This window comes from Pinus tabuliformis, chromosome 3_1 (genome assembly GCF_031772625.1).
Source record: "Pinus tabuliformis cultivar Carrire ecotype Pingquan chromosome 3_1, CPIR1, whole genome shotgun sequence".
Lineage (NCBI taxonomy): Eukaryota > Viridiplantae > Streptophyta > Pinopsida > Pinales > Pinaceae > Pinus > Pinus tabuliformis.
In genome coordinates, this window is record NC_142301.1 from 897,494,670 (window position 1) to 897,511,184 (window position 16,515).

The window sequence follows — 16,515 nt, forward strand, 5'->3', positions numbered from 1 at the left end:
AACTCTCCTTGGTTGATCTGGATCTCCTTGTTGCCCCTTCCTTGGACCCAACACACTCAGTGAGATGCCTCTCTCAATCTTGTGCTGGTGTATGGTGCCTTTTCTTTCTCCCTAGCCTTGCTTTTATGACTTTACATTGAGCAAAATCCCTAACACTAATCTCCAAAGTGATTGACTGTCGAGATTAGAGCTTGCCTCACTTGAGATCAAGGGTCGAGATTAAAACATATTCACTAAAGTAATTTACTTTACTTTTCCTAAGTTTACTTTAGCTCAATAATCCAACATAATAATTATGTGCTTTTCCTAAGTCTCACTTAGGCTATAAGTTACAGAAACAATTTACTCACACTAGAGCAAGTATCAAAGGAGATTGTGGATTACTTCTACATGCCTAGACACTTAAGCCTTTGTAGAGGTACCTGCTTAAGCTACAAACATCAACACTCCCTCTTAGTGAGGGAGGTACTTTTGCCACTTGGAATCGACTTCAATCTTGGAACTGCATTTATTGCCTTGACTGCTTCTTTTGAATTGGAAGCCTTCCCTGCCATCTGGTCTAGAAACATCCTCAAAATCTTGTTGTCCTGGCCCGGTTCCTAGAAGCCTCTTGCTCTTGAACATCATGTAAGGTCATCTCGTACCAAGGGACCTTCTTGATAGACGTAGGGGAATATGTCGACTGCTTCTCCTCTTTTGAACCTAAAGGCTGACTCCCTTTGAGTTGCTCAACCTTTGTAGCTACATCCTCCTTGTTCTTTGTCACTGCTCTGCTTGTGGCCTTCTATTCTAAGTTCTTCTAGCACTCACATGAACCTTGTTGGTTTATAGATTTTGCAAAGATCTTTCCACGTGGATCTGTCTCGGTCCTTTGAGACATCCACTAAATCTACTGCCATACCCTCGACTAGCACAATCTCCCTCTCTCCCTTTGAGGGTTGACCTATGTTAGTCCTACTAGTATTGTCCTTTGTACCATGCTCTAGTGGCCACTATCGACTCATTCCTGTCACGGTAGATCCCCTGCCCAAAGACGCTGCACAATAACTCTACCCGCAACTCCTTGCTGGCTATTGTGTCTCATAGCTCCCTGATTATGGCCAGCACGACACATTGCCTGTGACACAATCCTCTGCAACCTATCTTTGCTCTATGCCACCATTTGAACCGGACCCTCGACTTGTCTCTGCCCGTGTCGGCCTATGCTCGCTGTGTTGCGGTTGTACCCTTTCCTGAATTTGCTGCTCCTACTGTGTTTTGCCCTAGCATCTCTTGTGATCTGGCCTTGACACAACTTCTTTAGCAGCCCGACATCCTTGTCTATTGCCACTAGGAGCACGAGATCCATACGCAGGTAAGCTAGCAACTACATCCGATTGACTTTCAGTTAGTAGGTTCGACTGTGGCCTTGTGTGACTGCTCCTTCTCTCATCCCCTTTTCTGGGACCTCTACAAAGCTCATGACTCAATCTGTTGGATCCACTGGCTGTCTCACATGACTAGCATGTTCCCTTTGTAGTTTGAACTCTCTAAGCGGAGGCTCACTCTCCCTGCGGCTGGTCAACGACGACTCCTTGTGCTTCTTCTTGTTCTTTTGTGTTTGCCACTTAACAATGCATTGTCGATCGATTGACTGGTGGCCAAACCTTTTTGGGGGCTGGTCCGCCACTACTTCCGCCCTCCACTCGATTGTGTGCTTTGTCAGCTGTTGTTTGTGCGCTGCATTCTGCTGAATCCGTGGCCTCCTCTCGGCAGCTGTGCATTGACCTAGTAGAACCCCCCTTCCTCTTGGTTGCTTCCTTTGTTGATGTGTTGTGGCTTAGCAGCTCTAACTTGTCCCGATGCCTAGGTTCGTTTTTGGCTGTTCCTTGCGCCATTTCTATCCACCTGCCGCATTCACTTTCAATCAGTCCAACACCCCCATGCCTCTCGCCACTGTCGCTGGACCCTTGCACACTACTGTTTGACCTCTGCTCTTGTTTGGTTAGGTGTGGCCTCGGTTGTCGACTACATTGGTGGCTACGACAACTGTCGACTTGTTTACCCTTTTTTATGTCGTGAGGGGGGTGCGAGATGGTATCGACTAGCTTGTCAGCTGTTGAAAATATGTAGCTGCGGTCGACATTTGAAGTCGACAAGTCAAAAGAAAACTATTTTTTATATATGGTTCATGTAGGCTCCATGAGGGACAGGTCGACCCCACCACATGAAGGGTTGTGACCCTTGAGTTTATTCCACTTGGTCAATCACATATATATTGAGAGATTTGACCACCTCTTTTGGTATTTATCACACAATCAATTCAGACCCGTTCAAGAACTCTGTTCACACGTGCGAGGAGAAGTTGACCAACGAGTTTGACCAACGTTGACTCTAATTTTTGGAGATGCTGTTGACCGAGTCTTTGATTGATCTTGGAGGCCGAATATTCCTGGAATCTTTGACTATCTGTTGACCGAATTTTGGAGCAAGAATCTGGGCGTTGACAGAACTTTGACCGCAGGTCAAAGGCTACAGTTTGACTGAATTTTTTGTGGCAGCTACGGGACTAAATTTCGGCCCCTTTGACCTCAATTGACTAGAAGCAGCAGGCCTGAAATCCGACCTCTATGACTAGATTTGACTTGTGAGCAGATTTTGACTTTCTCTCTCATTTGACTTGGTTTGAAGTGGATTTTGTCATGGTCAATGGGACAATATGTTGACTAGATTTCAGATGTACAAATTGATTTGAATTGGACAATTTCTCATAAGAAAGGGTTGCTGAATTTTTCCCCTGGTTTGGGGTTTTCCCAGGGTAAACTTTGTGTCTCTTGTGCATCTTTATTTTATTGTGATCTCTACTGCCCTACTGGATTTATGGTTGAAATTTTCTGAAGTGTAATTGCTTAATGATCTGAATGTGTTAAAGAAGTAATTGTATCATTGGAAGTAATTATTTGCCAGAAAGTTTGTGCTTGTCTTAATTGCACTATAAAAATCTACATGATTTTAAAGATTTGGTGAAGGAAAGGGCATTGATATCACTCTTAAGAGACCTACTCCTGCAATCTGATTATTGTCCAAATTTAACTTATCTATGACCATGGGTTCTTATACTAAGACAGAGAACAAGTTGGAAGGTGCCTCCAACTTTAGGGCTTGGAAGAAAAGGATTTATCTCATTCTTGCAGAAAATGATGTCTTTGCATATGCGAGTGGCAATGTGACTGAACCTCAAGACAATGATGGAAAGGCAAGATTCAAGAAGAACGAGATCACTGCCATGAGGATCATTGTTGAGTCATTCAAAGATCACTTAATCGCATATATTTCAGATTTGGAAACTCCAAAAGCTATGTATGATGCTTTAATAGGATTGTACTCTATCAATAACATAGGTCATAAAATGAGTTTGAAGAATCAACTTCGAGATGATCGAATGACAAAGGATGACACAATGGCCTCTTATTTCATAAGGATCTCTCAATCAAGGGACCAACTTAAAGCTCTTGAAGAACTTGTTTCTAATGTAGAGGTCGTGATTACAACACTCAATGGTTTGTCTCTTTCATGGGATGCATTTGCAGCCAGTATTAGTGCAAGAAAGTAAGCTCCGAGTTTTGATGAGTTATGGGCCTCTTATACTCAAGAATAATCTAGACTTATCTTAAGAGGGAGGTTTCAAAAACTTCAAGACGGTGATCAAGCATTTGCAACTCAATCTAGGAATGGCAAAGGAAGGAGGAAACCTTGGAATATATTAAAGGAATACAAGAAGAAGGCCCGCTCCAGGGAAAGACCTCCTCCCTCTCAAGGAAGGAAGGATATGTCAAGAGTTCAATGTTTTCATTGTCAAAAGTATGGTCACTTTCAAGACAAGTGTCTTGAAAGGAACAATAACAGGAAGAGAAGGGGCAAGCAACATGCCTGCCTTAGTTGCAGATTTTGAAGGCCAAGCACATATGAAGAAGCCAAAGAATGAAGATGATAATTTTTTCTTTTATTCTGATCTTATAGGTTCTATTGCTAACAATGATGTTTGGCTGGTCGTTAGTGGTGCTTCCAAGTATATGATAGGAAGTCGTGAAAGCCTCACTGAGTTGGTGGAAAAGAAGACTACACAAAGGGTGGAGCTTGGTGGCGAAGGCAAATATGTAGTCAAAGGCGTTGGTTCTGTTGTCGCACAAAGTGTCTAGGCACCGCGACAACGCTCAAAGTAAGGATTAGAGTGACAACCCTTACTTTGAGTGTTGTCATGGTGCCTAGACACTTTGTGCAGGATTTAATTGCTAGAAGCTCATGATAAAGTTTTGAGCAATCTCATTTAATTGTTCATGATCATTGCTTTGCCACATTATAAATTGCTCTGGGTAACTTGTTTTTATTTAGTCTTTGGTTAATTGAACATAAGGCACTGGTCTAAAATCATTTTTATCTTGTGGTTGTGTCTTATTTTATTAGATCTATCCATCTCAGTTAACCGAGACTTGTTCTAAATTCATCAAGTTGTTCATCCTTAAAATCCCCTGGAGCTGTGTTCTACAGACTATCTTCATCCAATCACCTTAGGGACTATCCCCCTTGACTTGTCTAGGAGAGAGTCTAAATAGAGTGAGTAAGGATTAGAGTGACAACCCTTACTCTGAGTGTTGTCGCGGTGCCTAGACACTTTGTGCGACAACAATTTTCATCTTGTATCTTGCATCTTGCATCTCTTTTCATCATAATAACATTTTCTTTAGCCGCAGTTGTCCATCATGTACTTGGTCCTAAATTTCTTAGCAAGATAGTTGACTCCACAAGGCACTGGTATCAATTGTATAAATCGAATCATTTAAGTCTTGCTAGATCTAAACAAGTATTTGGTCGCTCAATTGTGTCTCTCGGACTGGTTGGTTCCCAACTAGTCCTCCTTCATTCCATTTCCGTAGGGTCCACCCCCCTTAGTTTGCTGTAGGGAGACAATTTAAACGGAGAGATTGGGGATCAGGGTGACAACCCCCGATCTAAGCCGTTGTCGTGGTGCCTGGACATTCTGTGCGACAACAAGTTCAACATCCTTTCAGCTGGAATAAGGAGGTAACATTTTCTTAAATGATATATTATATGTACCTGGTTTGAAAAAGAATTTGGTCTCTACTTCATGCTTGGAAGATAAAGGGTATAAAGTTGCCTTTGTTGATGGTCAAGTACTAGTATGGAAGAAAGGCTCAAGCATAGATTTTGCTAAAGTAATTGGTGTGCGAGAAGGAGGCTTGTATAGACTCCTAGGTTGTTCAATTCAAGCATTGATACACAATGATATTAGTCTTTGTGAATTATGTCACCAAAGATATGAACATATTCATTACAAAGCCTTGCCTATAATGAAATAAATTGTTACAAGTCTACCAAAAATCAAGGTTGAACATGAAGGAGTTTGCAAAGGATGTGCACTTGGGAAGAATACTAAGGGACCATTTCCAAGCAGTAATAGTAGGTCCAAAGGACTTTTAGATCTTATACATTCTGATGTGTGTGGACCCATGTCTGTGAAATCCTTGGGTGGATTTTTGTACTATGTAACTTTCATTGATGATTTCTCCTGAAAGACATGGATTTATTTCTTAAAGACCAAGGATGAAGTCTTTGACAAGTTTCAGGAATTCAAGGCTCAAGTGGAAAATTTTACAGGAAGAAGAATCAAAATTTTGAGGTCTGATAATGGTGGAGAATATACCTCCAAGGAACTTATTGCTTTTTGCAGGGATGCTGGAATTAAGAGGGAGTTGATAGTACCCTACAACCCTCAACAAAATGGGATTGCAGAGAGGAAGAACAAAACTATTATGGAAGCTGCTAAAGCCATGATTCATGATCAAGACCTACCTATGTTTTTATGGGGAGAAGCCTCCAAGGCTGCTGTTTATGTCCAAAATAGAAGTCCTCACCGAGTATTGGGGAATAAGACTCCTAAAGAAGTCTTCATAAGTAGAAGCCGAAAGTTGGACATTTGAGAATCTTTGGTTGTCTTGTCTATGTTCATGTGCCCAAGGAAAAGAGGACCAAGCTAGAACCTTCTGGGAAGAAGGGAACATTTGTTGGATACAGTGAGACATCGAAGGCCTACAAAATTTATATTCTAGGACATCGAACAATTGAGATTAGCAGGGATGTTACTTTTGATGATGATGTTGCTTTCTGGAATTCTAAAGGATCACACTTGGATATTGATGATGAGGAGCAAGAAGCTCCCAAGGATGTGGGTTCAGGACCTGTGGAACAAGGACTTGTGGATCATCCTCAAGATCAACAAGAAGAGCCTGAAGGACCTAATGAACTTGTGGACCCACCAAGGGTCATTGTACTAGAAACCAGGAAAAGGCCGACATGGCTTGAAAGAACATTGCAGGAAGCTGAGGGACATGTAACTCCTCGTGGGACTTTCAGGAAATCCAAACATGTCAACAAATACTCAAGTTACGCAACATTGATGAGCAAGAGAATCGAGTCCAAACCATCCAGCTATGAAGAAGCAACAAGTCAGCAAGTTCGGAAAGATGCTATGTTAGAAGAGTACCAATCTATTATGAAGAATGATGTATGGGAAATCATGTCGAGACTTGAAGGGAAGTTAGTGGTAACTTCCAAATGGATATATAAAATAAAGCATGCAGTTGATGGCAGCGTACACAAGTACAAAGCAAGATTCATGGCTAGAGGGTTCTCCCAGAAAGAGGGAGAAGATTATGAAGACACATTTGCTCCAGTTGCCAGGTACACCTCCATTAGATCTATTATTGCTATTGCTTCTATTGCAAGTTGGAAATTACATCAAATGGATGTCAAAACTACTTTTCCTCAATGGATTGATTGAGGAGGAAGTGTACATAGAACAACCTCAAGGATTTGATATTCATGAGAGGGAGACTCGTATTAAGAAATCTTTTTACGGAATTAAACAGGCACCTCAGGCATGGTATTCTCGCATTGATGGATATTTGATGAGCCTTGGTTTTACCAAGATTGATGTTGATCCAAATTTATACCTCAAAGTTGTTAAAGGTGAGCCTGTGATTTTGCTATTATATGTTGATGACTTGTTTATGACAAGTGTAGAGAAACTTATAGTCTAGTGTAAGAGGGAGTTGATTTTTGAATTCAAAATGAAGGATCTTGGTTTAATGCATTATTACTTGGGACTACAAGTATGGCGAAAGCCAGTTGAAATTTTCCTTGGTCAAGGAAAGTATATTGTTAAGATCTTTCAGAGATTTGGGATGATGGACTGTAAGTCCATGGATACTCCCATGGTGACTAATTTGAAGAAGCTGCGAGACTCTGATTTTGACTTGGTTGATCCCTCTATGTATCACACGCTGATTGACTCATTAAACTATTTGGTTAACACTAGACCTGGCATTTGTTATGCAGCGAATGTTGGAAAATGGATAGTGGCAGCTATTAATCTTATTTTCCTTATCCTTGATATTTACTTGTGAATCTTATTTATCTTCTTTATGTTCTTTAGTTAGATCTTTTCATTTAACAATATCAAGAACAATAATAGAAACAATAGAGGACATAGATATTAGGCTCTTAGCTAGGGCCAAACCCCTCCAAGGGAAAAACCCAAAAACTCTTCTCTTCTTAGAATGTGCTTCAAGTGAGATATATAGACCCAAACCCTAGATCAAGTCCTTCTCCTAGTATCAATTCATCCCTTCTTCAAGTCCTTCCTCGATTTTGCATCAACCAACTTCAATACTGCAACTTTGACCTGCCAGCTTCAATACTGCAACTCGTCTTGGAACTTCGACCCTGCAATTTCAGACTTGCAGCTTCCTCAAAAACCATAATCCAACCTCCTTCTGGGACCTAGCTAGACCAAGACAACTCTCCCAAGGTCAACGAGGTTAAGGTAGGGCTTTCTTTCTTCCAGCTACAAGATTATGCACTTTGTCCTACTGCAACTTAGACCTGCAACTTCGGCCTCCTTCTGCAACACCAGAAAACTTAGAACTTCGCACGTGTGAGAGAGATAGAGCCCAAAAAAGAGATTTTTCGTCCTTTCCTCTCCCAGACCTTCGATCTTCTACGTCCTGCTTCCCAACTTCAGATCGAAGTTTCTTGATAGATCGAACTTGTGTGTGAGTTAGTCTCAAATGACGTCAAACTGCTCCTTTGTATAGCCTTCTCAAGGGGTCAAATTCCCTCCTTTACGTCGACTTGATGCTCCCGGGGCTTTGTACTTTGGAGCTTCCAGGACTTCCTAGATTCAAAAATAATTCTTTTTACAATTACATTTTTCCTGGAAGGGTCTTATAAACATGACATTGACTCCTTTGACTCAAGACAATAAATCCTAAGACCTAATAAACCCTAGAAGCACGAAGAACATGATTTTACCTAGAAGACCATCAATAATGAGCATGAAACCCATGCTTTAATAATACTAAATTTTCTTTTCTTTTCTTGTTTGTTACAAAAGATACATATTGAAATGAGTACAACAATTATGAAGATCAAAACTAGTTACATTTCTCAACAGTGAACACTTTGAGTCAATTCTTGGTTGAGGCCAAACATGTACAGTGGATTGCAATAAAAAATATATTGAGATATTTGCGTGGCACTATTAATTATGGATTGAGATATGTATCAAATGGTGAACTACAACTGCATGGATTCATTGACTCTGATTGGGCTGGAAGTGCTGAAGATAGGAAGAACACTTCAAGATGTTGTTTCAGTTTGGGCTCCGCTATGATATCTTGGATGAGCAAGAAGCAAACGTCTGTTGCACTTAGTACTGCTGAAGTTGAATATATTGCTACTTGTTTGGCGAGTTGTGAAGTGGTGTGGCTTCGGAAGTTAATCGCGAGATTGTTTGATCTTATGCTGGAACTGACCATGATATATTGTGACAATCAAAGTTGTATGAAGCTTTTTGAGAACCTAGTTTTCCATGACAGGTCAAAGCACATCGAGATCAAGTATCACTACATCCGGAGCATTATTCAAAAAGGAGCAGTGAGGCTCCAACACATCTCTACTGATGAGCAGGTTGCTGATATTCTTACAAATCCTTTGCCCCGAATGAAGTTTATTTACTTCAGGGATAGGCTTGGAGTTGTTGAGAATCCTTCCCTTGGTGAAAGGGAGTGTTGATGTTGTAGCATCTATGTGCAGAGAATCTCCCTTAGGTCATGGGGCTTGATCAGGAAACTATGGTTTATGGTTGGGGAGATTGGCCCTATATGTATCGAAGCCTAGATTGCTTCCTTAGGTCATGGAGTTTGACCTGGAGACCATAATCATGGCCGAGAAGGTTGGATCCATGTGTATTGAGACCTGGAATTATCTATTAGGTCATGATGTTTGAACGAGAAACCATTGCTTATGGTTGGAGAGATTGGTCCTGTGAGTATATTGCCATGAAATTTTGGCTAATGGATTGAGCTTGATGATAATGTTTTCAACCCTTTCTTATGAAGATATTTTATTCATCATATGTACATTTGTGGAATTCAAGAAGAAAATACCTCCCTGGCTAAGAGTGAGTGTTGAAAATATGTAGCTGTGGTGGTATTTGAAGTCAACAAGTAAAAATCTATATCTTTTTTATACATGGCTCCATGATGGACAGGTCAATCGCATATATATTGAGAGATTCAACCATCTCTTTTGGCGTCCATCACACAATCAATTCAAACCTGTCCAAGAAGTATTTAGTTCACACGTGCGAAGGAGAAGGAGAAGTTGACCAACGAGTTTGACCAAGTCTTTTCTCTATTTGACCAACATTGACTCTGATTTTTGGAGCTGATGTTGATCGATTCTTTGACTGATCTTGGAAGCTAAATATTTGTGGAATCTTTGACTATCTGTTGACCAAATTTTGTAGTAGGAATATGAGCGTTGACTGAACTTTGACTGCAGGTCAAAGTTTGCAGTTTGACCAAATTTTTGTGGCAGTTATAGGACTGAATTTCAACCCCTTTGACCTAAGTTGACCAAAAGCAGTTGGGTTGAAATTTGGCTACTTTGACTAGATTTGACTTGTGAGCAGATTTTGACTTTCTCTCTCTTTTGACTTGGTTTTTGTCATGGTCAATGGGATGATATGTTGACTAGATTTTAGATGTACAAATTGATTTGAATTGGACAATTTCTCATAAGAAAGGGTTACTAGGTTTTTCCTGTGGTTTGGGGTTTTCCCAGGGTAAACTTTGTTTCTCTTGTGCATCTTTATTTTATTGTGATCTCTACTACCCTACTGTATTCATGGTTGAAATTTTCTGAATTGTAATTGCTTAATGACCTGAATGTTCTAATGAAGCAATTATATCATTGGAAGTAATTATTTGGTAGAGAATTTGTGTTTGTCTTAATTGCACTATAAAAATCTACATTGGCCACCACAACACCCTTGCCCCCTCTTCCCATTTTATTTATTTTTTAATTGTTCATATTTTTTTTTCGACCACCCTCTTTTTTTATTTTTTTTGCTTTAGAGGCAACAGGTCTATATGCTTGATTTCATCGGCCTTCCCCTTTAAGAATTTCTGCTTGTACGATCACGATCGACCCTGACCTTGGAGATACAATGCGAACTTGGCACCTACGATTCCGATATTCGTTTACTTAGAGTTTAGGATTTGATACCATGTTAATTTTCTTACCCTTGCAATATAGCAATTTGTTTTGAGCAAATTTACGTCTACTGAATAAAAGTTCCAGCTAGGGTATTAATTGAATAAATTCAATGGGAAGCAAATTTACCAATCTCAATCACAAAAATGACCCAAAGATTCTGCCCATTCATAGTTCTTCATTAAATTTTTGAACTTATTTGGGCTCCCTTCTTCGGAAAATGGCCCAATCGAGGAATTACATACAACATTGGATCCGATCTAGCTGATCAAACCCTCCTTGGTTGATATGGATCTCTATGTTGCCCCTTCCTTAGATGCAACACATTCATTGAGATGCCTCTCTTAATCTCGTGCTATTGTATGGTGTCTTCTCTTTCTCCCTAGCCTTGCTTTTATAACTTTACATTGAGTTAAATCCCTAACCCTAATCTCCAAAGTGATTGACAACCAAGATTAGATCTCGCCTCACTTGAGATCAAGAGATGAGATTAAAACATATTCACTAAAGTAATTAACTTTATTTTTCCTAGGTTTACTTTAGCTCAATTAGGCAACATAATAATTATGTGCTTTCCCTAAGTTTAACTTAGGCTCAGTTGCAAAAACAACTTGCTCACACTAGAGCAAGTATCAAAGGTGACTATGGGTGACTTTCGCATACCTAGACACTTAGGCCTGTGTAGAAGTACTTGCCTGAGCTACAAACATCAACAAAGAGAGCGTCCTTTGATCTCATAGTTTAAGAGGACTTAAAAATGGCACAGTTGGTAGATCCTATTAGATCATGGTATGCAGTGATTTGTCTCTATCCACAGTCGATGGGAGTTGACTTGGAGCTATTTCAGAGGGATCTTGAGTTAGTGCATTAATGCTTGCACGTATAAGGGGGTGGGTGATGATGCCACCTCGTGGCTCAAAAGGTGCTCTAGGTAGAAGGACATCTTTGAGCTCAAGCTCATCGGAGGTGGGGTCTAAGTGACCTAAATGTACAAGCTGTAGATATCCTCTCTGATTGCTTGATTCAATACTTGTCTAATCGCAAGAGATGGCTCGATGCATCAAGGGAGAATTCGAATAGGGGAAGGTGCTTTGGGGAGATAGTAATCGACTGAAGAAGACGAGACGCCTCTTAGAACCAACTTTGTGTCCGTCCCGAGGGAGCATTTGAAGCAATAGCCTTCGAGGAGCAAAGTGCAAGGTAGGGATACCTCTTTGTCCTAGTGGTAGAGTCTTTGAGAGATTGGAATCTATGTAGGAAAAAAACCAAACAAAAAATGACCTCGAGATGGTAAGGATGGGCATCGAACTCTGCCTAGATGATGTGTTGTGGAATAGTTCGATGACATCAGAGGATGGGCTTGAAAAGAAAAGTCTATACTCTCTCCAGCCTCATCTAGCTTGTTTGCAACATGCTCGATCCTCAGATCTCGAAGCCATAAAGAACTATAGGTCTAATAATGGCCTCCATGCGATAGAGTTAGTTGAGATGTCCTAAAACTATTCTTTGAAGCATTGTCTATCGATGAAAGTCAATGAACCATAACCTTTACTGAGTTGAGGGTGGATGGCCTACCGCAAACCAAAGTGAGGTCCCATGAAATGTACTTGTGGGTAAGTGTAAGCTGTGGTTATCTCAATCAATGTGCTTTGGTAGTAGAAATTTAAGTCCGCAAGAGAGCTCTTCGATGCATTGAAGATCAAAACCTTGGTTTTACCGAGGTTGACCATCAATTGTCCAAGGTCACAAAAACTAGCCAATGTTTCGGCTTCTCTTTGTAAACCCTATGGTGTAGAGGCCTACAAGAACAAGTCATAAACGAATAGGAGCAAGGAAATCAACAACAAATGTGGAAGACGACCATCTCCCTCTTGGATTATGCTCATGTAGGAAAGGCTCTAACTCATCCATATATATCCCAAAGAGGGTTGGGGATAGGGTGCACCCTAGTTTTACCTCGATGGTACTTTGGATGAAGTTGGAAAGGCCATGTGCCATCGTGAGGCATCCCATGACTTACTCATATGATCTCATGATAAATGCTAGTAGGGTCTCAAATATGCCAATATCATGAAGTCTCTGGAACAATGCCTCCCTCGACATTATGTCAAATGCTTTTTAGATGTATACAAAGAAACTATAAACCTTCAAAGAACGATGACAAGCCTTCTCAATAATGGCTTGGAGTGTGAATATGTGATCAATTGTTTGGTAATTGGGGTGTGCGTGTCCTCTAGCTTGGAGATGACAACTCTCCAACTCCTCAAAGAGCCATCGGTGTAGGATTGTGGCGTACTTGGAGAATGTATGATCCACCATGATAGTCTAGTAGTTTGGATTAGAACTGCAACATGATTTGTGGATCGGATGAATAATGTGTTTGGTCTAGGGGGGGGGGAATCCTGAACATACCACATGATGGAATAAATCAGCAACATGGGAATCGAGGGACTAGACGCCATGCTTGAGGAATTTGGCCAGGAGCCCTTCCTCATTAGCTTCTCTATTGGTACACAATTCTAATTGCTCTCCTAATGTCCTGCTTAGAGAAAATATGGCAAGTGGAGGTTGTGGTGAGGGAGGAGATGAGCATGGGAGGCTGTCTAGGAATATCATAAAGGGGGGTGGTGTGGGAGAACATGGTCTCGAGTTCAAGGTTAGGTGAAATGGTATGGAATAGAGGAAGAAGCTCATGCTAAAAGTTTTTCAAGGAGTGGTAGAGGGCATTACAAAGTTCCCGTCTCCTCCAAGAGAGAAATGCTCATTTTTTATGGCTAAGGAGGTTATGGTGTGTTTTGCAGAGGTGAGGGGAGGAAGATGGGTTGTGTGTGAGGGTGAGATGAAGCTATTTGTGGAGGGATTTGAATTCATCATCAAACCATTGGTTCACGAGAGAGGAGCAAGGGGCAGGTTTATGGGTGTGACAACTGTAGGAAGCATTCAAGAAAATAGTTGGCAATTAGATGAAACATGAGATGGATTTCTCATTCATATAATACACATTAATACAATTTCACTAACTCGTGGATTTCATCTTCCAAGAGGTCTCTTGGACTTCTCATGACTGTCGGCCTTCAGTTGAGGCTTTTCACTTTCCACTCAAGTGAATGTGTCAAATTCACATAACCCCAAAGGATTATGTTCCAACATCCCCCCCTTAATTCGCAGGGTTGTATGCAAATCCATGAAGAGAGTTGAAATAGAAAAGTGTTTGGCAACCAATGGCTTGATGTGCTCTCTAAAATAGTGGTTTAAGGAAGACCACAAACCAAATGAGGTAGCAAAAGTCGAAGTATTCTACATGTGGTGGTTTAAGGTTGACCAACGACTTTGGAACTTGGGTTGAAGCAATTCCTGGAACAATTCTGAATTTGGCTAGAAATTGAATTCCTCTGCGAAGTGGAAGTGCTCCTGGATGATGGTTTAAAAGCGACCACAAACTGATGAGATGTGTAGCAGAAGCTGAAGTCTTCTACCAATGGTGTTTTAAGGCTGGCCACCAACCAAATCATGCTCATGGAACATGACTCTGTCTCTAGCTACAACTTTGACTTTGGCTCTAGGCTATGGCTATTGGCTTTGATTTATGCTGTGGATCGGGCTCGCTTGATATAACTTCACAACTAGTAGTTGACTATCAATTCCCCCGCTGTCAGATACAAGGCGAGAAGAAGATATCTTCATTGCAAGATGTGTCAATACTCAAGAATGAACTATGCAGTATGATTGATATCTCTTCTTGGTTGTTGAAAACCATTGCCAATAAGCGATCCATTGAAGGTGAATCTTTGCTCTTGTAGGAGTCTTGTGTCTGGAACATCTGTTTAAATGATGAGCATGTTTTCCACAATGCTCACAAAGGCGAAGATCAAAACATTGATCTTTCATGTGGCCAACTCGATCACAATGTGGGCATTTGATAATTTGAAGTGGCCATGGAAGAGGAGCATGTGAAGATGAACCGTCTTGAAGAAACCCAACAATATAAAACTGGATTGGTTTAGTAGTTTAAAATGTGAAAAGTCGCATCCTTTTCATATCCAAGACCAGTTCAGTGCTTATTGTGGATGACTTCTTCCCAAGCTTTGATGATGGGCTTCAAAATTGCAAGTGGAACCCCTGCATCTTCTTGTGAATCTGCTCCTGAATTGGCTCATTGATTTGATCAAGTGCCGACTGCTGATGGGATTCAATATCAAATAGAGAATTGTTCTGAACAAGAACTAGTTCAGAATGTTGATTCCTTCGTTATAGTTCATCTTGTTGGAGCTGATATTCAAGCTGCAAAAACTCAATGTTGTCTTGTGCATTTCGTAAACAGGTTTGAAATGTAGTGAGAGTGACCTTGTTGATTTTGACTGTGTCATTAACACTAGAGAGTATTAGAGTGTTCAATAAGTCTAATAATCCATCAAGGTTGGCCATTTTCTCAAGCTTCATAAATGGTAAGATAATGAGGAAAAAATAGATATCAATTTGGGCACTTGGGACATTAAGAAAAAGACAAGAATCAAGGCATTTGCAGACCACCAAAGAAACTATTTGCTTGCTAAGCATGAACAACCTTCTAGCTGTAATGAATGCAAGTAAGGTAGATGCTCTTTCACGGTTAGTATTGGTACCTCTTTCCTATGGAAAATCCCAACCACAAGGGTAATAGATATGTCCATTGAAATACTTGAGAGAACTACTCCACAAAACTAGCACCATTGCTAGTAATGACAAGACTATTTACAACATTAGAAATCAACTTGAGTAGGTTTATATCGATACCTTGTCCTTGCCCATCACAATCTATGCAATTTAGTAAAATTTCACCAACTCCTAGCTCTTCAACTGCTTTTGCAAGTTCATATGCTCTAAGAGGCCGACCAATCAAAGCAACTCTCGTGCCCAATACCCACAAGTGTGCGGGTGGAAACAAAAGTTTGATCTCCAAGCAATCACAGCCAAAAATAGATGCACGATATGGAATTGAGAGAATAGGGATATTCAACAAGGCACTGGAAGGCCCAATTCACAAAACAAATCTTGCAGACAAGTTTCACACAACCTTCCAAAGAAGAGCGTTGATGAATGCAAAGATGATGGAGATGGAAACCTTCTCACAAAAATTGGAGAAGCCCCACGAGTGTTGACCCTATTGCTTCACAGTCTCTCATTCCCATTGGCTTGAGCGACAGTGGGAGAGGGATATTGCAGCAAAGCAAGTTCAAGCGTTGGAAACTCCAGAAGGCTCATTTGGCCCTACAACTTCTTTAGCCATGGAAGACCTTGATTATCGTGTAGATGTTCATTTTTGATTTTGAAGATTTCCATTTGGATGTCGATTTCGATTATGAGGAAGATGAAGACTTGGGCGAGGATCCATTAAAGAAGCAAGCCGCTCCTGTTAATGTGAAGCCAAGAAGTCTAATCAACGACAACGATTTGAGTATTTTCAAGCGACTCCGACAACTACCGGAGATCACTTGTTTGAATTACGCAGAGGAAATGAGGGACAAAGGCTATGAGTTTCAATTCCAATGGGAGCTGTGTTGTGACGTTGAGCTAAAAGGTAGGGAGGACAACAACACCAACAAAATCTATGTTGGCATGCCCAAGTCCAATGAATTCTTTGGTCAACCTACTTCGATGGTAGTAAATTTCTACATTGGATGGACGGCGGATAGATTTAGTCATCCATAACTACAGAGGAAGGATTCACAAAGGGCAATAGTCAATTCCAACACACTTATTTGAAGCCAGTGTTTGAGCATTAATCAAGTTTGTTTCTTAGATTGTCCTTTCGAGACAAAGGCAAGCTTCCATACTGTTCTTTCAAAAGCTAATGCTTCCCTCTTTTTGTTCTAGTTTTTGGTGTCGGGCATGTCGCCGCTCTAATTGTACACGAAAATG

At 40.7% G+C, this 16,515-nt stretch overlaps 1 protein-coding gene across 1 annotated transcript; it reads left to right on the forward strand.

Moving 5' to 3' along the window:
- Window positions 1-3,085: 3,085 nt before the first annotated feature.
- Window positions 3,086-3,592, forward strand: LOC149190537 (uncharacterized). The gene has a single exon (XM_089410539.1). The coding sequence runs from the start codon at window positions 3,086-3,088 to the stop codon at window positions 3,590-3,592; it is 507 nt and encodes a 168-aa protein (XP_089266665.1).
- The last annotated feature ends 12,923 nt before the right edge of the window (window positions 3,593-16,515 follow it).